This window comes from Anolis carolinensis, chromosome 1, assembly GCF_035594765.1.
Source record: "Anolis carolinensis isolate JA03-04 chromosome 1, rAnoCar3.1.pri, whole genome shotgun sequence".
Classification (NCBI taxonomy): Eukaryota; Metazoa; Chordata; class Lepidosauria; order Squamata; family Dactyloidae; genus Anolis; species Anolis carolinensis.
Window position 1 is genome coordinate 42993382 of NC_085841.1, and position 22858 is coordinate 43016239.

The following is a 22858-nucleotide window of genomic DNA, read 5'->3' on the forward strand; positions in this document are numbered from 1 at the left end:
GTTTTCTTGCAGTTCTAAAATGTTGAACCGCTTTTCCAAAAGCTTAGTTACTGCCATTATGAGCTTCAGCCTAAAATACGTTGGTATTTATTTTCATCTTCTCTTTTTGCTTTAACCAAACCCATCATTGGAATGTGGTTCCCAAGAAGCATTCTGAAACTGAATTCAGCCCTTGGGTAGACATATGATCTCCACCCTTGCTTCAAATGGTAATGTGAGTGTATCTGTAACAGTGATACAATTTAAAAGTTGAATATTGACAAACTTAATTACAGTCCCCATTATAATTGAAGAAATATGCTGTGTTACTTACAAAATAAAAATAAGCATATTTTGTTGCCTCCAAATTAACTAGTAAAGCATAAAGGATGGTGTATGTGAAAGGCTTGAAAATAGTTTATATTTCATTTACAAGTACTAAAATTATTTTGTATTAATTGGTACAGATAGAAGCAGAAATTATGCTTCTAGGATTTATCTTTCTTGTTTAACCCTAGATCTATCAATGGACATTGGTGGCAAAATGCTGGCTGTGGACAGAATATGCTTAGTAGTTCTGAAGGAACTTCTTGCCTCTGAACTAACAGGAGGGGGAGGCAAAACAAGTACACGGTCCCATAATGAACAGTCTCCCAAAATTTCCTTTCAGTCTCTAAACTTCCAGCACTACAGTAATTTAACATTTTAGTCCAGCATTTATAAATACAGTTTAGGTATCAAAAGAGGAGGTGCTGGCAAAGCTATCAAGGGAATGTGAGCACAACAAAGGTAAGGGTTCTAGGAGTGGACAGTTTTTGGTCTTACACACTGCAATGCTAGAAATTTGAGGATAAAATGTTATGGGAGGTGAAGAAGGGGCACTTCCAGATATGATTAAAACCTGCACCAAAGTGGGTTAAGGTAACCTGCTTCAGCACATGTTCTAGTCCCCACTCCCCAAACCAAACCTGGGGTTTCCGGCCCAGGGGGAGGTACATGGCATCCTGAGTCAAATTGGGATGGCAAGGTCACCTCGAAGCCCCCGATTTACTCTCTAAAACTTATTAAAAAGTCCCCGACAGCCATGAAGCCTCTCTTCGCATCCTCCTGGAATGAGACAATGACTCCTAAGGAGATGGGAGGGGTGAGGAGGAAAATCCCCCTTTGCCCCCCTCCTCCTCACACATCATTTTCTCACTCCAGGAGGAAAAGAAGAGAGACTTCATGGCTGCCAGGAACCTTTTAAAGTAAGTTTTAGGGGATAAATTGGGAACTTGGGGGGGGGGGGATGGCTGTTGGGACTCGACCCCAGAAGTTAGTCCCTACAGACCCAATACCTCATTAGACCTGGGCCTTTCAGGAAGGCCTGGATCTAAAGCGGTATTTAATTAATGTGGAATAAACCAGGGAAACCTTGATTTATTCCATATTTATTTGCTTTTACCGGAGGCATCATTTGGATGCCTCTTGTAAAAACCGGACAGGTCCAGCATTTTGGGCCATCTGGATGGGCCCAAGGAAATTGTATTTGGGGAGACAATGCTGACATTTAGCCCTCTCCTCTATTCTATTGCTACACCCCAGCTCAAACCTACAGTTTGTTTTTCATTTCAGAACTGAGTTGCTGTTTTCACTCTGAAATCTACTCACACTTTTCACATTCAACACTAAATGCTTTTTTAATTTCAGGAATCCAATTTTCAGGGACAGGGGGAAGCTGACAGTGAAAGATCTAAAGTTGTTAATCTTTGTTTTATAGGTTGGGAAAGATTCCTTTGGTAATGATTATATTGAAAACTTCAAGAAAAATGGGATTCCTACAGGTAGATGTTTTACATTTTAACTATATTCTCAGCTGTTGTTGTAAAATGCCTTTCCCTTAGGGAATGCAGTGACCTCTCAGCTGCAGGAAGTTAGATGATTTGTATTTAGGCTGTACTTCATATCATCACTCCTCTAGATTCTATTGAACCACAGCTCCCATTATCTCTCACAGCTGATTGGAGTACCTTGGATTGATGCAGAGTCAAAATCAAGCAGCAGTGGTCAAACATCATCTATATTTGGTTCACATCAATTAGCAATGTTTTATAAGAGTCTTTCTGGGCCCTTCCAGACCGGACCTATCGTGCTTTTGCCAGGTGTGACTAAACAATGCCTCCAGTTCAAGAGAATTAATTCAGAACAAAGCAGGGTTTGTTTCCGAATTAATTAGATACTGAGTAAGACCCGTATCTTCGGTAAGATCCAGGCCTTATTAGGTATGGGCCTTGTGTGGATTGGGCCCGGGGACCGCATCACGTAATCCCCTGGCCCAATCCACACAGTCACTTCGGTTTTCCGGGCTCCAGAATCCTGGAAAACCGAGAGGGCGCCTATCTTCTCCCCTAAAACCCCAAAATAAACCCTTAGAATTTAAAACAACTTATCTGGCTGCCATTAAGGTAGTTCTGGAGTCTTCCTGGCATGTAGAAATGACACTCAAGGAGATGAGGGGGTGGGCGAGGAGCATCATTTCTATGTGCCAGGACTACCTGAATAGCGGCCAGGTACATTGTTTTAGGAGCTCCTGGTGGTGCAGCAAGTTAAACTGCTGAACTTGCTGACCGAAAGGTCGGCAGTTTGAATCTAGGGAGTGGGGTGAGCTCCTGCTGTTAGCCCCAGTTTCTGCAAACCTAACAGTTCAAAAACATGCAAATGTGAGTAGATCAATAGGTACCGCTCTGGCAGGAAGGTAACGACGCTCCATACAATCATGCCAGCCACATGATTTTGGAGGTGTCTACAGACAATGCCAGCTCTTTGGCTTAGAAATGGAGATGAGCACCCCCCCCCCCCCCCCCAAAGTCGGACATGACTAGACTCAATGTCAAGGGAAAACCTTTACCTTTACTTAAGTTGCTTTAAATTTCAAGGGCTTCTTTTGGTGGGCTTTTGGGTATCTGGATGCCATCCCAGATACCCACCCGTTTTGGCGTGGATTTTACCTCTGTCTGGAAGCGCCCTCTGATTCCTATTAGAGATCTGTTGTTGTTTGTCTTCAGCTTGTTTCTGACTTAGGAAGACCATAAGGTAAAACTATCACAGAATGTTTTTGACAAGATTTCTTCAAAGGCTTGCCATTGCATCCCTCTGAAGCTAACCAAGGTCACCAGTGGGTTTCTGTAGGTAGTGATTTGAGTATTTAACTGATCCTTGAGAATAAATTGAATACTCAAATCACTACACTGTGCTGGCTGCTCCTATGAGAGACGTCAGCAGTTTACTCTGATGCCAGCAGTTTAATCTGAACCCCCTTAATGTCACAAATGTATTCTACTACTATGCTATGGTTGTATCAAAAGGACTCAAGAATGAATGCTGGTGACATGACACAAGCCACAGTCTTACATTCAAATTTCATTGTGACGTGAGTCAATACAGAAATCAACATAGTTTGTATTCACAGACAAAATTCCTGCCTACCTCAGCTCAGTTTTACCTGTTTTTAATTATTATTACTTTCAGAGTGCAACATAAAGATCTTATCTAAGTGCTGAGGAACACTGCAAGACCTGTTTACTAGTAAATGTGAATAGAATCAGGATATGGTTTACATGTTATAATTATGCATTGCTAAATATAAAGCTTAGAAAGTATGAATAAGTGCAAAAAAAAAACACCAATGCTGAGGCTAGTTGTGGCTGGTCAGAGCTAGCTAGCTGGGAATTCTAAAGACTGCATTGAATAATACACAAAACACATAACAGCTACCTGTGTGGTCTCTTCTAAAGCTGTGTGGCCATGCTTATTTAATAAAAGTCCAAAGGGAATTCTGCATGAGAAACAGGCAAGACTATATTTGCATCCATGTCCTGCTCAACATTTCTGTGCAGATTCCCCTACTTTACAAGAAAACAGGCCTGCATAGACAAAGCAGTTAGAAAAATTCCTCATGGTGTTGAGAAGGAAAGCAGTATTTCCCCTTTCTACTCTTACTTATTATTTACTTTTATATCCTGATTTCCTCAGTTAATGTAATTTTATTGGTATCTATTTTTATTTTGAAATTTACCAGTAGCTGCTGCATTTCCCACCCTCGGCTTATACTTGAGTCAATAAGTTTTCCCAGTTTTTGTGGTAAAATTAAGTACCTCGGCTTATATTTGGGTCGGCTTATACTCGAGTATATACGGTAAGTGTGTACCTGTGCACAGTATCATGCACAGCAAACGCTGACCCATAAATACATTAATAATAAGCTCACTAAACTGTTCTCCAATGTTGTCTGAACCTAGTGAGTTAACCATAATTAATTCCAAGTCTGTGTTTGCTCGCTTATGGTATGCTTTAGCACTTTTGTATTTTTATCTTTCTGCTACACATGAAACTATCTGTAAGGGCCAGAGTGTTAGCTCTAGTTTTCACTCATGCATTCTGCATAATTTCTTTTGTTTGCTGGAAGTGTAGGGCTACGTTGTTACTCTGCTTTTTCTTTATTCCAGAGTTTGTAAACCAAGTGGAAGATGCTGCTACTGGAGCTGCTTCAATTGTGGTCAATAGTGAAGGTATGGAATTTCCCATGTACCTAATTTTTATGAACTTAAAATGTATATATATATAAAGAAAAACTGTAGTCCTATTGTGCTATTTTGTGTATTAACCCTTGCTTGAATCTCATAGAAGTCGTTCTTAAGAGAAAACAGCTACAGAATTTGATCTCCTTCTCTGGAAGTTTTCAAACAGAGACTAGATAGCTATCTATCAGGTATTTCTGCATGGCAGGGGGTTGGATTCAATGATTCTTGTGGTCCCTTCCAAGTCTAGGATTCTATGATATATTCATTTGCAATATGCCATTGATTTAGCATTATTTTAGGCATTGAGTGTCACCAGAACGACAGCTTAAGAGTAGTAATGTTACAGTATTACTACTAGCTGCCACTACTAAAGGATAAGATGAGGCTTCTGAACACCAGCAAAAGTCTGCTTCAGCTTAACTATATCTTTTCCCATTCATTAATCATTACACAAAAACTGAAGTCATACATTTTCCATGCTTGCAGGTGCCTGAGTACAAAGTCTTAAGTGTACCTTGATACCAGTAAAAGCTATTTATGTGCGCTTGTGTATAATTTACATTAAAGAAATGACAAGTGAGATTAAAGAAAAATATACCAAACACATACTTTGACCATGGAGGGGGAATGGAAAAATATTACCTGGATCCTGATATATGATCACTGAATAAACTTGGCAGCTCTTGCAAATTCACAGGGTACATGTGGCTGGTAAGTACAGAGGCACTATCATACAGCACTACATCCACAACTCACTGACCTTGAACACTGTCACTTAGCAAGCTGCTATTTCTTGTTCAGTACAGAAAGAACGATTTAGAAAATAGTTGCATAAAATTCAGTTGCTGCTACAGTCATAAAGAAAAGACATATCAAAGTGTGTTCTCTGTTGTCCCATAACTTTAGCCTGCCACTCCAGATTTAAATGCTGCTGCATCATTTACCATCAATAATATTATGGTATAGTAATAATGGGTGTCAGCAGCTAGCATCAAAAGACCCTTGGCAGGTACTTGAAATTACAGCCAATTCTGGAATAAAACAGTAGATTTCTGTCTTCCTAGATACAGAGTCCATCTTATTAATAGATGTCTGTATAGTGACTACTTTACATTTTCAAAAGAGATTTTTTTTCTCTTTAACATGGAATTATATTGTTTGATATTCTGCATTATTTTACTGTTTGAATCTATGGCTGAAATCTTGATGGGATTAGTTTTAACTACAGTAGACACATTGAATCAAATCTTTAAAGATGAGTCAACACATAGGTAAATTCAGTTGATTTCATGGGTCTGTTCTAGTCAGGAATACAAGTAGGATTTAATTCCAAGTTACATTATTCCACAACATGTTTTTTTTAACTTTTTTCTTTTTTTAATTTAAAGTTTTTTTATTGATACATCTGCCGGCCTGTTTATGTTGGATAAGAGAAACTCTACTGTATATCATCTCCGTCTATTTTATCAATTAGAATAGACCATTTCCTATACCAGTCTTGTTTTGTATGACTATTCATATATTTGTTTTTTCTTTGGTTAATGAAATCATTGATTATATTTTCCAAGAGATAATCCACCTTGAGAATCTGATAAAGTAGATCTTCTTCTCCATAAGTGTTCTGTACTTACAAAATGTAAAAAATAATAATGCAGCTGCCAGTTTCTAAATCCCATCTTGTATTGTCTCTCCATCCTTGGGCTATCATAGCCTGTATTACGGCTATCATATATCTTAGGATTTCAGACCAATTATTATCTTACTTTGCCTCTATAGTGAGAGACATGGAGTTATTCCACAACTCACTTTGGGATCCTAGTCCATTAGTTTAGAGCTAGGCAATATTTGCGGTTCCAGATCTTCTTGGATAGCAAGGCTCACCAACCCTACCCAACATAGCCAATGATAAATTATGATTTGTAATCCAAGAACAGTGCAATCCAAGACTGTTGTACATATCTTCAAACTCCCATTTCAATCCACCTTGAGAATCTGATAAAGGAGATCATCTTCTCCATAAATGTTCTGTACTTACAAAATGTAAAAAATAATAATGCAGCTGTCCGATTTCTAAAACTCAGTAGTGTTCATAGTGTGAATAACAAAAAGGTTTTTTTTTTCTCCTCAAAATACTAAAACCTGCAGTTACCCAATGACATTGGTTAAGGATGGATTCAGACTACATGATAGAAAATACTTTTTCATGCAATCCACTCTTATTCAATTCTATGGCATAGGATGTTTTTGATGACCATTGTTTTTGATCACGAATTTATGGCAGAGCTATGGCAGCTGGAATAGTGTTCCCCACATTAGAAAATGCTAAGTGTTTGTGATATTATGCACAAACACCACAGTATCTCCACCTCACCGGGGCAACTCTTGAAGAAGACTGTCTTGGATGAGAAGATGCTGGTGGAAGTCAAGCTGGAGGTGAGCAGTGCCCGGCAGCTTCCTCAGCCAATCTTTGATGCAGCACCCATGGAACTACTTCTCAGTCTGCCCAATAAGTACAAGCAAGTTCCTCTGAGCAGGCTGAGGGGGAGTTAACTGTTCCAGTTTTTGTGGAACTATGAAAAGAGATTAGCTGAAAAGAGAACCAGCAACAGGTAACACCTGTGAATTTAGGAGCTCAAGGGTCACACCTTGTTGCTGGCTGCAACATCAAGTCAAGAAGCTATTACCTTGTCTTGTATTCCTGAACTCTGGACTTACCCTTGGACTTTAGCTTACAGATTCTTATTCAACTTTGTACCCTGGACACTCTGGTATTTGGCTTACTACCCTGGAATGGACATTTGGCTTCTCTATTGTGTTTACATTTCTGTTGATTAACACTCTGCTGGTATTTGGGGGTCAAGACTTCCAACGAAGACAACTTGTCTAAGTACAATTTTGTTGTCATTTCATCTATACCTTTGAAAAAATTTGCTACAGATGATACCATCTGCTTCAGGTCTATGAAACCATTGGTTCTCTAGATGTTGCTTGACTCTAGTTTCAAACAAATTCTTGCTCTCTTTATTGCTGTGATAGATGATAGTACTATTGTTCTCAACATCTGAAAAGCTGCTGGCTTCCTAGCTCTGATCTCCTTTGGTACTATGCTTTGTTTAGGACTTTTAGAAATAGTCATTGTTTAGGTCCCATTAGAAAATGGTCCCATTAGAAAATGTATAAGGTACTATTAGAAAATGTGAAAGAATGTGGGTAATCTGCAACTCCAACCATTTTAGGTCAACCCCCCCCCTCCCCACGCTTTCCACCGGCAGTTAAAGTTGGTCATGATGAGTATGTGTGCCAAATTTTGTCCAGATCTATAATCGCCAGTTTTACAATGAACTCTGGATGTGTTCTGTGTCATTGTCCCCCAAACTCCACTGGTACTTGCAGTTTATCATGATGGGTATGTGTGCCAAGTTTGGTCCAGATCCATTGTTGGTGAGGTTCAGAGGGGCCTCTGTAAAGGGACTCCCTGAGTTACAAACATCTGACTTACAAATGGGGTGAGGAAGTTACAAACTTAGGAACAGGGGTGAGATAACAGAAAGTGAGAGAAATCTACTTCTCAGAAGGGAAATTCACTCCTGGAAGAGTTATCATGGGGAAAAGGTGTCCCCAATGAAGCTTTGTTCCAATCCTTGTTTCTAGAACAAGCCAAATATTTCGAAATCCAATTATCACAGGAACAGACAATGAGGTGAAATCTTCTGAATAGGGGCGCAGGCAGCAAAATTTTTATCAATTTTCCATTGAATGATGTCAAGAATGCAATTCAAGGTGCAGGTTATCACCTACAAAGCCCTAAACGGTTTGGGACCCACCTACCTTAGGGACCGCATCTCCCCCTACGAACCCGCACGTTCTCTTCGCTCGTCGGGGGAGGCCCTTCTCTCGCTCCCACCACCCTCGCAGTCGCGGTTGGTGGGGACGAGAGAGAGGGCCTTCTCCGTCGTGGCCCCCCGGCTTTGGAACTCTCTCCCTAGAGAGATCAGGCAGGCCCCTACCCTCCTCTCCTTCCGTAGGAGCTTAAAGACCTGGCTCTTTCAAAAGGCCTTTGATACTTAATTTGGTGTCAGACTGATCTATCTGCCCATTTTAGAATAGCCCCATTCTCGAGGTGTTGCCAATGCTATATTGCACTTTGTTTGTCCATTTCAACTGTGAAATTACCTTCCCCATTTCGGCACATGTTGCACTTTGCTTGGGTTCTATGAATTAGTCTCCAGTGTTAATATTGTATGTTTTATGTTGATTTTAACAATTGTTTTTACTGTAATTGATGTTTTTATTGGATAACTGTTTTATTGCTGTGTTTTGATATTTGATTGTTTTATCGGGCAAGGCCCCATGTAAGCCGCCCCGAGTCCCTTCGGGGAGATGGAGCGGGGTATAAAAATAAAGTTATTGTTATTATTATTATTATTAAGAATGGCAGTGCTCCCAGATGCTTCAATTTACCTGAAATCAACGAACGTAAGCTGGAATGCCATGATGCCACTGACAGCAATGTGAAGGTGTCTCATCTCATACTGCTTACTAAATCAAAGAGCCCATGCCTGTGATTAAGCAGGTTCAAGCAAGTAGGAACATAGTGCCACCATGGCTGCTTCAGAAACTGCACCAACAGCCTCAGTTATCATCCCACCCGAGCAGATTCCTCAACCAGCATAAAAACACCATTTGCAATAGTCCCTAAAAGCAACCTTTCTAACACTGCCATATAATCCAGAGTATCAAGGCAGATAATCCACATTCTCTGCTTTGAACTTGATTATCTGAGTCTGTACTGCCATATAATCCAGTTCAAAGCAGATTATCTGAATTGTTTATGGCTGTGTAGAAGGGACCTTAGTCAGAATCACATGGATGCTGATGAAGAGGAACATCAAGCCCAGAATAGTGTTAGGGATGCAGTGTTAAGCCCTATAGTTCTGGAATTCTTCAGGAGTATAATCATATCAGACATTTGGATTTGTTCCATGGTTAGGAAATGCTGTGTGGGGTACTCATAGCTTAGATGTGTTATATTTTGGACTCCTACTCAAGTTTCAGAGTAACTTTCTACACTCTGGAATACTTCAGTTACATGAGGACTTAAGTCAAGGATGCTTGTCACAATAAATTATACACATGCCATGTTTTTCCTTGAGGTTTTGACCCATCGTTGAATAACATGATGTCTTTGGAGGAGGTATTTATAGTAGTAAGTGAAAGCTGTTACTAAAAACAGCAATAATTTGTCAAGATCTCCCCCTGCTATTTATAAATTATAATGTAAAACTTGACTATTTTTGATGTCACAGTACTGGCCCTTTCATCCTTTCTGCTGCAAATTGTTGGCTACAGTACAAACAGTGCAGAGAGATATGATGCTGATGTGTGGACACTCAAGAATGTTTTTTTTTTCCAGAATATTAACATAATAGCTATCTTGGGGTGTAAGTTTATGGAAGAACATTTCCTTTACCGTCTCTGAGCACAAAAGCATCTACTTTCTGCTTACTCTATTTTGAAATCTAGTTTGAAACTACATTTTGGAAGTGATCCCAAAATAATTAGTAAAAATAATCAGCATGAGAAGCTTGGGGACACATTGCTACAATACCCAAGGTGGGGAAATGTGAAGGATTGGGAGTATCATAATTATTATGTACACATGGAGGATAGTAGTCTCTGTAGCTGATACTTAAAATGTGACATTGTGTCTCTCCCACTGATGCTTTGAATTTAAATTGGTGGAGTGTGCCTTTTCACTGATGGTGAAAAAACATCACTGTCCCCCTTATCCTTGCTTCTTATGGATACACCACCACAACTCCTCCCTTGGAAGACAATCACCAACAAGTGATCGCCTATAGATATGTAGAGCAAGAAAGAAATGGTTATGTATCTTCTTCAGTGCTTTTTAAAAAAGAAATATATGGTATTTTGGAGGATGGAAAGATCTTATGGAAAGGGAGGAGTTAAGGGGCGTTATACGAGTCAAGACAGAAGAAGAGAAAACCAGGAGACGAGACGTAAAATTCAGAGACATCACTGTTGCTTCAGGAAAACAGGCTGGTATGCTAAAGTCCTAGACCTCTGAATGACCAGCAGTCAAGTCCCTAACCCAGTGTTCTCAACCTAGGTTTTAAAATACATTACAACTGTACCCTCGGTTCGCTTCTGGCACAATAATTACCCACACCAGTAGTTCCCAATCTTTGGTCCCCAGATGTTTTTGGCCTTCAACTCCCAGAAATCTTAACAGCTGGTAAACTGGCTGGGATTTCTGGGAGTTGTAGACCAAAAACCTCTGGGAACTCTAGGTTTAGAACCTCTGCCCTAACCCATTGGGTGACCTTGGGCAAGTCAAATTTTCTCTGTGTAAGGGAATGGCATTATTTTGAATACATCTCTTCTAGAAAATCCTAGGATACAGCCACTATTCATTTACTTGAAGACACATAGGAACAGCATCAAGGGAATGGATCAATATATTTGCTTTAGAGCATGACCAAAAGTTGGTGAACATCTCTGCTTAATAAATGCTTTGGAATCAGTAATGTGACCATTTGCTCTTCTTCTCTTTTTTCATGCATCTTTAAGTATAGGCTTGAATGCAACCAGAGCTCAAAAGACAGAAATGTTTGTTAAACTGCACACCAGTCCAAGAGAAAGTTCTCTTATAGAAATTCTATTGAAATTATGGCAAGCTCAACAAAGAGTATGGTTGAACTCCAATCCCTTGATTTCTAGGTGGCATAGGAGACTCAGAACATACTTTATTTTAATCACGTTTAACATTTCAACTTTTTTTCAGGGCAAAACTTTATTGTCATTGTTGCAGGAGCAAATTTGCTTTTAAATTCTAATGACTTGAAGAAGGCTGCTCATGTCATCTCGAAAGCCAAAGTGGTGGTTTGCCAGCTTGAAGTCACTCCAGCGATTTCTCTGGAAGCTATGAAAATGGCTCATGCCAGTGGAGGTAGAACAATCATGTGGTTTAATTATTTCTTCTCTCAACCTGTTTTTTTAAATATCTTTTTTCAAGACAGTGAGGTTTAAAGGCTGTCTTTAACACACACGGACAATTAAAGATAGTTGAAATTCAGGGGCTATAGAGGCAGTATACACTATACTTCATAGGGTGAATTTTAGGACTGCATCCACAGAGCATCAGCAGCTACATCAGGGTTTTATTTATCTCTCCTACTTTGCCTTCTCTCTGCCACTAAATAAACAGCTCTATAGTTTGAGGGAGTCCCGTGGAACTTTATAAAGGGGATGGGAAATGGCCTTCCTTCTGATTCTCTTGGTGGAAACCATTATCTCAGCCGGATCCCTGTTGGATACTGATTTTACCTTTGATTCCATTGAATTGGCATGTATCTTAACTACAATTTCCTGTATGGAAAAGGTTGACAACAATCACATGCTTTCTCGTTCACACCAGCATAAGCATTCTGTCAGATCAGACCCAGAGTCAATCTAGTCCAGTGTCTCACTTCCCACACTGGCCAGACATACTCTTCCAGGAAGCTCATAGAAGAGATGTAAGTCAGTAGCTATCTCTGGCAGTTGTTCCCAATGCTTTAGTAAGCTGATGTTTTAGACTACAACTTCTACAATTGCTTCACTTAGTAGCACTTCTGGCCATACTATCTGGGAATTCTCAGGATATTTAAAGGGATGTTTCCAGTATTTTTCTGGCCCCAGAAGTGTATTTTTACCTCTCTCCAGCTATCTATTAACATTTTATTCTGTCTTTTCTTTAAGGACCCATCTACACTAGCCATTTAATGCAGCTCAAAGCTAGATTCAAATTGCAGTGGTCAGACTCCCACAAAAAGTGCAAATCAGTGCTCTGTGGTTTTGTCAGGTCCCTGGCTGCTGGGCACCAATAACCTTACACGGAGGCCAATCTCTCTCTAATATCTTTATTAAAGAAATATATAAAAGCAATAAAAACAAGTGAAGAATATAGTTCAGAAGCAGACCTTTCAAATGAGGTCAAATATAATCCAAAAATGTATTGTCCAATAAATGATATTAGAGTTCAAAGTTTTGATCCACTTGACCGAAACGCACACTTTTGCCAAGCAATAGTGTGGGGAAATGTCAGAGTCTTAGAAGTCCAATGAAGCTTGACAACAAGGCTGGAAATAAACTTGGTACTTGACTAGGTCCGTGACTAGAAACAAGGCAAAACGTGAAGCGTGGAACAGGGTCCGTGGTTAAACAGCAAGGCAAGGCAAAGGCTTGAATGCTTGATCCAGGAAGCAAGGAACTGGGGTTACGAAGTCCACACACGATCTCTCTCCTGAAGCTGATCAATTGACTCCGCAAAGAATCTCCCGCGTCAAACACCTATATTGGGTCTCGTTTTCCCGCCAACAGAACTCTTTCCCTAGAGAACAAGAAGCGAAACCCAACTCTGTCCAGATGCAAGACTCCTTAGAATTTCCCAAGGGAAGCAGGCCTAATCAGCCTGTTGTTTGGCAGCGATCCGTAAACTCCTCCGATTTGCTTCTCTGACTCCTCTGTCTCTAGAATAAGATTCTTTCCTGGGAAACGGAGGGGAGTAATGCCCAAGGCCTGTTTTACTGAATTCTTGAGGGCAAACATCAACATCCGGCAGGTGAAGGGACTCCGGCTCTTGTTGAACCGGCGAAACCCCCATGTTTTCATCTTCATCTGCCACAATAGTACTAGGAACAGGACTACAAGGCCCATGAGGCATCACAGGTTTGTATAATCACCATCTGGGCCTCAAAACAATCCCAACATTTCCTATATAATCATCTGCATAGCAAAACCACTTTCTACAATACCAGTTTAAATGGTCAGTGTATTTGAGGTCTCCGTTACTCAGAACAACAGTCTGTATTGTTTTTGCCCTCACAAAGGTACACTGGAAAACAGTGATTGCAGCCCAATATCACTTTGACATGACTGCATGCAACTTGGAATCTCCAATCTTGAGGTCCAATACTTTATTCCCTCCTTCATGGGCAGAAAATAGAAACAGAACATTTTATTGTTTTGCGCTACAACTCCCAGAACTACCCCCTTGCCCATCTAAGCTTTGGTTGCCTATTTCAATAAATTATAGCAGTGGTGCACAATTTTAGAGGGATGGGAACCATTTTTGACTGTTTCTGATCAGCAGGTTGCCCAAGTATTTCAAAACTACTAAAAAAAACCCCAAACCATTATGCAAAGTACAGTGGCTTTACCATCATGGTGTAATGTTAAAGCAGTTGACTATGAATCTGGAGAGCAAGGTTAGAATCAGACCTTAAACCTATGGAATTACTTTGGACAAATCACACTCTCTCATTCTTAGAGGAAGGCAAATGCAAACTCTCTGAATAAAATCTTGCTCAAAATACTATACACCATTATAGATTCCTCTTAAAGTCTCCAGCAGTCGGAAAGCACACAACAGCAACAACAACATCCCAAACCTGCACGAAACCTCCCACCCCATCAGTTGAAATTGAAACAGCAAGACGGCATGTCAGCTCTGTTTTTGATTGTGTTGATTGTTAGCCATTTTGCTTAGGGACTCTAGCAGGCTCTAAAGTTATGTGAGTGATCTGGGAGAGTAAAACCACTATGATGCAGAAGTGTCAGTCTATTTGCGGGGGGGGGGGGGGGGGCGTGAGAAATCAGGATTTGTTTAAGAAGTCTGGAAGCTTTTGGAGGCTTCAGGGGCCACAGATTAGGGCCCCGAGGACTGTATGCAGCCCATAGGCCATATTCTGCCTACATAATTCTACACAGGTCCATACTATAGTAAATCTCTGCCCACCTGTGGAATAAATGTCACATAAAACATATTGAACCAACTTGTGTCATCAAATTGCCATGAACACTGTGCTAACACAGCAAATTCTTAAACAACTTCCCAGCTGGAGTGTATTAGCGGCACTTCTCTTCCTTTTAATCTGCAGATGCCTCATGTTTAATGCAGCAGTTTATGTTAGGAAGTACACTAGACTGTTTTGTGTTGAACAGATGAATGCCCAGATGCTGCACTCGGAAAAAAAGAGGAAACAGAAGAGACAGAAGCTCATGGTCATGAGCCCTCTTTTTCCCATTCACTTGTGTCAGTTTTATAGGCTGCAGATTAAAAGTGTTGCACTTGCTGATATGTCACTGTCTTACTACTAGTTGTAAAAAGGCTCCCTGGAATCTTTTCCACAAGCGTAGGAGTACTAAAACTTTTGTTTTTGACTGGTATTGTACCAGGTCAGACCATCCAGTCTGGTGCATCAATACTGTAGCCCTTTGGCTTCACTATTGGCTGATTGTAGCTCCAAGACTCTTACTGAAGTCCAAAGCAGAGACAAACTCCTTCCCCCTTCAAGCATTCACTAGGAATTGCAGGGTCCCCACTATTATCAATTTTCTTTGAGTGTGATTTTATTTGAAAAAAAGTTGAACAGAAAGAGTGTTTCTGCTTCAAAACAAGGTGTGCTTTTCTTATTTTCAAAGGTATTGCACCTTGGCTTTCAGCATGTTGAGGAAGACAAAAAAGGGACATATCTTCTTCTAAAGAGAGGTGTTGTTCCAACTATCATTTTGTATCCAGTGATCCACTGTATGCAAGAGCAAGTAAGCTTGTTAAAATGATGTGGAAATCATTGCCATTTGTACTCAAAAGCAATCAGCCTGCAAGTGAACTACCACAGAGTGATGGTGAAAGCTCTATCAGGCTGAATGTCAAAGCCTGTGGATTTTGTATGGTCCTGCAATGAGGACTGAATAGTCAATACTTGGGACAGTTGGCCTTCCGTCTCCATGGACTCTGTAACCATGGATTTAACCATTCACAACTTTTAAATATTTTTAAAAATCTAAAAAATAAATGTTGATTTTACCATTTTATATATGGAACATAATTTCACAGAACCAAACTCCACCAGATACCAAGGAGCCATTTTGTTCTAAATAGTTGCCTATTACTCACAGAATGCCATGATTGCGGAAAATTGGGAGTGATAGTCCACAAAAGTTTTTTTTCCCACAGATTTGTTGAAACTATATACAAAGACTGCCACATAGCCATTGCTTCTGATATTGCCGATCCATATTATGTGTGTGTGTGTGTGTTTCTGCTGCAATGATAAGTGAACACTGTTGTGTTTATACAACCTATAAAGCTTTTTCTATCAACTGATATAAGTAACCATATTAAGCATGCTTGGTAAGATGGAAGCTATCACAATTGCATTGTTTCCTTGTGTCTTAATGACTGTGGAGTTAAAGCAACCTTCTCCATGCTGATGCCACCCATCAACCACATCAGATACGATCAGTAGCTAGGGATGGTGAAGATTGTACTCTAAAAGCCACCATGCCATGAAAGACTGAAATAAACTCTCCATGTTCAAGTAGTGATGTCCTGGACTTTGAAGATGCAATACGACAGATAATGTGGAAAGAGTTGCCTGCTCTGTAGAGATGATGTCAAAATAGGCAGAGGCTTTTGGGGAGTCCCACTTCTCAAATCTTTACTTATCTTGTAACTATCTTTACAGCATGAGGAGGTCATGCTGCTATCATAGAGGCCAAGTACTATAGACATGGAGGAGCAAGTTTCCTGCACACACAGTCAGAATCAAGTTACTAAAGCAGGCATTGACCAGAAAAACTTCTGTCAGTACTGTCTGATCACACAATACTTCTGTCAGTTCTGTGTGACCACACAATACTTCATCCCTTGTTTAATCCTCAACCTATTGCTCCACCTTTTCTCTCTTGCCACTGAGAACTGTCCAATATCTTGTCTAGGCTCCATTTCCTGGACTTCAGCCACAATCTGCTTGTGACAACGCCTTGCAACAGACTGGTATCATTAAATATCCAAGTCTGACTTTGCACTTACAGCCTTTGGACTAGCTTTATGGTCGGGTAAAATGAATTAACAAATGCATAGGGAAAAGATGAGGTAGATTGGAAAATTATTGTTTCTCCAATAAATTAACATTTTCACGACTTCCCTCATGTATATTTACTGAGTTTACAGTGTCTCCTTAGCCTCCAGGTACAACCCTAAGAAGACGTGCCACTTGTGCCTGCTGTAATGAATTACTCTGTAAAAATAACTTTTCAAGCTCTCAGTATGTACATAAGATTTGTGAAGCCAACTATTTGTTGTTTGTGTGCTTTCATGTTGTTTCTCACATACAATGATCCTAATCATGGGTTTTTCTGGATATGAAAGTGTGTGACTCATCTAGGGACACCCAGTGAATTTTGGAGTCGAGCAGGGAATCAAACTCTGGTCTCCTGAGTCATATTTCATAGATATAGTACTACAAACTCATTGTCAATGGGCATCATATCAGCTCAGTTAGTGAATATGGCCATGGTTCAAGTCCTTTATCTTGCTCTGGATCATCTGCTTTTTAAAGAACTCCCATCAAGCTTATGATGCTTTTGCTGGCTGTTTTCCATGTTAAAATTGTAGCTCCGTCTGCTTAAGTTATCCTACCAATAATAGCATGCACTTCAGGATCTTGGAGTGGTGGTCTGTTAAGTCTAATAGTGGCTTTGCATTCACTGTCTGCTGAGTTAAGAGATAGGAACAAGGCGTTAATGGTTGCTTAAATAGGAATTATATTGCAGAAAAGAAACAAGAGCAGCCAAAAACAGATCCCTCTCAAAATAAGGAGAGCTTCCAACTGTTTTTGGAAGTTTGCCAACTGTAGCTGAAAGCAAGTTTTCTCCTTTCTAAATCTGGTGTGGGGAACCTCTAGCCTACATGCCGCCCACAAGGATGCAGAAAGAAAGAAAGACAGAAAGACAGATGGGTACAGAGAGAGAAGGTGGTACAGAGACTGAGAAAAGAGAGTATCTTGGCTTGTGGTGCTTGTGACTCCATCTATTTTGCACCTAATTTCAGCCAGTTTTTGTTCTTGCTCCACCCAGTATTACTAATAGTCTGAAAGGGACTTTTCTTATGTCAATAGCCCATAAGAAAAGTCCCAACTCTTTTTACATCTTTAGAGTTGAAGTGCTGCCTCTAAGGTTTCACATGTAAAAGGGGACTTATTTCATATGAAAGTATCATCTACTTCAGGTCTGCACAACTTCTCAGTAGTAAGGGGCCAAAATTAAATAGGCTAAACATCTTTGGACCACAGATAGGTTTTTAGTGCCTTAGTCCAGGTTTGCCTTTCCCTTATGGCAAGCAGCAAAGTGGATTAGCCTCCATTTCCCTGCTTCCCCTCAACATGGTGGTGAGTTGTAGGGAAAGAAGAAGTGCCTCAGCCTTCACTGCTTTTCCTTTCTCTTAGCCCCTGGGTTGCCTCTGTTGTCTCCTACGTCTCCAGAAGGAAAAAGAGCCAACTTTGCAGCATTAATTTCTCTCACTTGTGAGGAAGAAACTTACCCCACAACAGTTTCATGGTGAAGTTACATTTCTCCCTCATAAGGGAGGACAATTAACAGTGAGGAATTGATGGTTTTTTCCATTGAAGGAAAAGGAAATGGCAGAGGCAACCCAGGGGCACAGAAAAATGAAGAGCATCAACAAGTGTCTCCCTCACAAGCAAATGGTGCAGAGTTGGTGGTTTTGTCGCTGGATGAGAAGGAGATGGCAGAGGCAAGAACTGAAACTACTCTTCCTTTACTGCCTCTTCCCTCTAAAACGACCAATTAATGTGAAATTTTGACATAAACAGCTCGGCAGCTCGCTGTGAAGCATTTGCTCGGTTCTTCGCGGATAAAGTCGCTCTGATCCGCTCTGACTTCGATGCCATATTAACGGCAGTCTCCGGGGATGTAACACGAGCACCTTCTTGTCCTATTTTGATGGATTCTTTTCAATTAATTGAGCTTGAGGATGCGGACAAGGTGCTTGGAGAGGCGAGGGCCACTACCTGCATCCTAGACCCCTGCCCATCCTGGCTGGTGAGAGAAGCCAGAGGGGGATTGGCTGAGTGGGTGAAGGTGGTGGTGAATGCCTCCCTTAGGGACAGCATTTTTCCAGCGAGCTTCAAATTGGCTGTGATAAAACCGCTGTTGAAAAAGCCATCACTGGACCCCACTCAATTGGATAACTATCGGCCAATTTCCAATCTCCCCTTTTTGGGCAAGGTCGTGGAACGGGTGGTGGCAGCACAACTCCAGGCATTCTTGGTAGATGCTGATATTCTAGATCCGGCACAGTCTGGCTTCAGGCCAGGGCATGGCACCGAGACAGCCTTGGTCGCCTTAGTCGATGATCTTCGCCGGGAACTGGACAAGGGGAGTGTGTCCTTGCTGGTTCTGCTGGACCTCTCAGCGGCCTTCGATACCGTTGACCACGGTATCCTTCTGGGACGACTCGCCGGGTTGGGCATTGGAGGCACTGTTCTGCAGTGGCTCCGGTCCTTTCTGGAGGGACGATCCCAGATGATGTCACTGGGGGACACCTGCTCGGCTCCACAGCCATTGTCCTGTGGGGTCCCGCAGGGGTCGATATTGTCCCCCAAGTTGTTTAACATCTACATGAAGCTGCTGGGAGAGATCATCCGGAGTTTCGGGGTAAGATGTCATCTGTACGCAGATGATGTCCAGCTCTGTCACTCCTTTCCACCTGTCACTAAGGAGGCTGTCCAGGTCCTGAACCGGTGTCTGGCCGCTGTGTCGGACTGGATGAGGGCCAATAAATTGAAATTGAATCCAAACAAGACGGAGGTCCTCCTGGTTAGTCGCAAGGCTGAACAGGGAATAGGGTTTATTTATTTATTTATTTCGTGTCAAAAGCATTGTACAACAAATACATTTCAAATAATGGAAATTAAAAAAAAAGAAATCACAAGCAACTAAATAGTTTTGGACCAAAAGCGGGCAACAGCAACTGCATTGTCTGTAGCTTTAAACAACTCCTCAGTACATGAGGCAGGGCATTGTGGGCAAGCATACATATGCTGAGTTGTTTGTTCAGCTCCACAGTCACACAAGGTGGAGGATTCCTCCAGGTAGTGCCACCTTACCAAGTTGTCTTTTGATCTGCCCACTCGACTTCTGAGTCTGTTCAGGGACTTCCAAGTTGCCCATTCTTGGTTTGCCCCAGGAGGAAGACCCTCTTGGGGGGCCATCCAGTTAGAATTGCCAGGTTTAGCTGCCCAGAGGAACACCCTTGCTGTTGCTGGAGGAACATCAAGAGGAGTGGTGGTTCTCATGAAGCCCTTCCTTGATTTGAGTCTGGTGGGAGGAGGGTGATAGCCATGCAGTGGGTGGCTTTCACAATGTTCGACCTTTTTTCTCTCACCGTTAGCAGCAACTTCCCGTCGCACGTCAGGAGGGGCAATGCCAGCTAACTTGTAGAGTTTATCAACAGGTGTAGGTTTAAGGCATCCCGTGATGATTCTGCATGTTTCATTCAGTGCTATGTCCACCTGCTTTGCATGGGCAGACTTGTGCCAGACAGGACAGGCATACTCTGCAGTTGTGAAAGGCAAGGCCAGGGCTGATGTTCTTATTACTTGTGGGTCTGCTCCCCATGCGCTGCCAGTCAGTTTCCGCAGGATGTTATTGCGTGCAGCTACTTTGTGCTTGGTGTTCATGCAGTGTTTCCTATATGTTAGTGTTCGGTCTAAGGTGACACCAAGGTATTTAGGATGGAAACAGTGTTCGAGCTCTTGGCCTTCCCAAGTAACTTTCAGTTTCCTGTTGGCTTCACGGTTACGTAGGTGGAAAGCACACACTTGTGTCTTGGCAGGGTTAGGCTTCAGGTGGTTCTCTTTGTAGTAGCTGGAGAGATCTTTCAAGGCATTGGTGAGTTGCTTTTCAACTGTTTCAAAATCTTTTGCTTGTGTTGTAAGGCCAAGGTCATCAGCATATATAAAGCTCTTTGTGAGTGGTGGTTGTGGCTGATCGTTCGTGAAGATATTAAATAAGGTTGGTGCAAGAACGCTGCCTTGGGGTAAACCATTCTTTTGCCTCCTCCATCTGCTTTTCTGGCCCTGAAACTCCACATAGAAGCTGCGGTTTTCTAAGAGGGTCTGGACAGGTTTTGTAAAGTCAAAGTCCCGGGTGATATGGTAGACTTTATGCAGCATTTTTCTATGTTGCACCGTGTCATAGGCTGCCGTAAGGTCCACAAAAACTGTTCCCGTAATGCAGCCTTTCTCATAGCCTTCCTCGATACGTTCAGTCAGATGAAGAATTTGACCTGTACAGTTTTTCCCTGGTCTGAAACCTGCTTGTTGTGCAATAAGCTTGGGTTCGATAACAGGTCCTAGTCGATTTAATAGCATCCTCTCATAGACTTTATATAGATGACATAAGAGGGAGATTGGTCGATAGTTCCTGGCATTGGAGGCATCTTTACCAGGTTTTAAGATGGCAATTATCTTAGTTTTCCTCCATGCTCTGGGAATCTGTTTGTGTGCCAGGCATTGATTGTAGAATTTCAAAAGCCAGTTTTCAGCTTTGGCCCCCAAGTGTTTGATTTGCTCCATCATCAGGTCATCTAGGCCAGGTGCTTTACCAGTCTTACATCGCTTGATGGCTTCTCTGAGTTCTTTCAGGTTTAGAGGAGAAGACAACTGGTGGGTTTCAAGTTCTGGCACCCTGTTGATTTTCATCTTTATTCTGCTGCAGTTGGTTTTCCCATTCTGAATTAGCTGGTGAGCTATCTGATCTGGTGTCACGTTCGCGTGTCCAGGGTTGACCAGAGGGTCACTATCCAGGCATCTCAGCAATTGCCAGGCTTTTCGGCTACTCTTGGACATGTCAAGGTTCTCAAGCAGCTCTATCCAACGGTCTTTCCTAGCATTAGCTAAGGCTGTAGATAGTTTTTGGCCTGCTGCTATAGTCCCATCACTGTATGGGTTCTCTTGAAATAATCTGAGATATTCTTGTAGCTGATTTAGTGATTCTTCGTTTAGGCCTGGTAGGTAGCTTGTGCGACAGCCTCTAGGGATTGAGAGCCTTGAGGATCTTTTCACAGCTTCTTCGAACAGGTCATAATTTTCTATAGAAGGTTCTATATCAGAAATAGCAGCTTCCAAGGTCTCTGTAAACTTTGTCCAGTTAGCTTTATTGAAGTTATATCTTCTGCAGAATGGGACACTTTTCGGTCTTACAGCTGCATATGCTACGCAGCATATTGGTCTGTGTTGTGTGTTAGGTATTGGGTTTAATACCCTTTTGGTGCATTGGTGGCTTATGCTTTCCTTTACAAAAATCAGATCAGGGTTATAACCACGCTTCCATCGGCCGCTATTAAATGATGGTGGCAATTTACTGTCATGAAGGAGGCTCATTCTACTATTGTCGGCCCACGTTAGAACTGCTTCGCCATTTCTATCATCTTCGTCATAGCCCCAGACACAGCTGTGGCTATTGAAATCTCCCACAACAAAATGGGCTTCATGATTGTGGCAACTGGTTGGGGGTGTAAAATAGAAATCAGCCCCAGGTGGTTTATAGAGTGATGATACGGTGCAACTATCAAGTTCCACAGATAAGATTTCAATGTTGTTCACTTCTGTGAGGGAAGTTGCAGAGATTGCTACACCAGATCGTACAAAAATGGCACTGCCATATTGTCTGTGAGGTCGTTCCACTGCCAGCTGCATTCCAAGAATTTTTGGTCTTCTCATTGTGATGTCTCTGTGTGTTTCCTGTATACATAGGATGTCACACGAGATGTCCTCAGACATTTTGGCTAATAGTTCTTCCTTAGCAAGTGACAAACCTTCTATATTAATAGACATAATCATTAGCAATGGTCTTGATAATCCATTCATCCAATGCTTTTGGGGTGGAAAGATCGGCCGCTTACAAGAAACGTTGCCCAGGGGACGCCCGACTGAATTCACTCAATCTTCGGGGAGGCTCTTTCCGTGTCCCCCAGGGAATAGGGTTACAGCCGGTGTTGGACGGGGTCGCACTCCCCCTAAAGACGCAGGTTTGCAGTCTGGGGGTGATCCTGGACTCATCGCTGAGCCTGGAGCCTCAGGTTTCAGCGGTGGCCGGGAGAGCCTTCGCACAACTCCGCCTCGTGCGCCAGCTGCGCCCGTTCCTTGGGAGGTCTGACTTGGCCACAGTGGTCCACGCTCTGGTCACATCCCGGCTGGATTACTGCAACGCACTCTACGTGGGGCTGCCTTTGAAGACGGCCCGGAAGCTCCAGCTGGTGCAGCGGGCGGCAGCCAGGTTAATAACGGGAGTGGCTTACAGGGAGTGTACAACCCCCCTGCTAAGCCAGCTCCACTGGCTGCCGATATGCTACCCAGCCCAATTCAAAGTGCTGGTTTTGACCTACAAAGCCCTAAACGGTTCTGGTCCTGCCTATCTATCCGAACGTATCTCCTCCTATGAGCCCGTTA

At 41.9% G+C, this 22858-nt stretch overlaps 1 protein-coding gene across 3 annotated transcripts in view; it reads left to right on the plus strand.

The window, feature by feature from the left end:
• Positions 1-22858, plus strand: part of rbks (ribokinase) — a 79874-nt gene that overhangs the window by 24006 nt on the left and 33010 nt on the right. Inside the window, exons 3-5 of one of the 3 annotated variants that reach the window (XM_003217368.4) lie at positions 1739-1802; positions 4464-4526; positions 11344-11508. In XM_003217368.4, coding sequence (XP_003217416.1) covers positions 1739-1802; positions 4464-4526; positions 11344-11508 — 292 coding nt within the window. The remainder of the gene's footprint in view (positions 1-1738; positions 1803-4463; positions 4527-11343; positions 11509-22858) is intronic. The other 2 variants (XM_062973375.1, XM_062973383.1) reach the window with 2 other exon arrangements.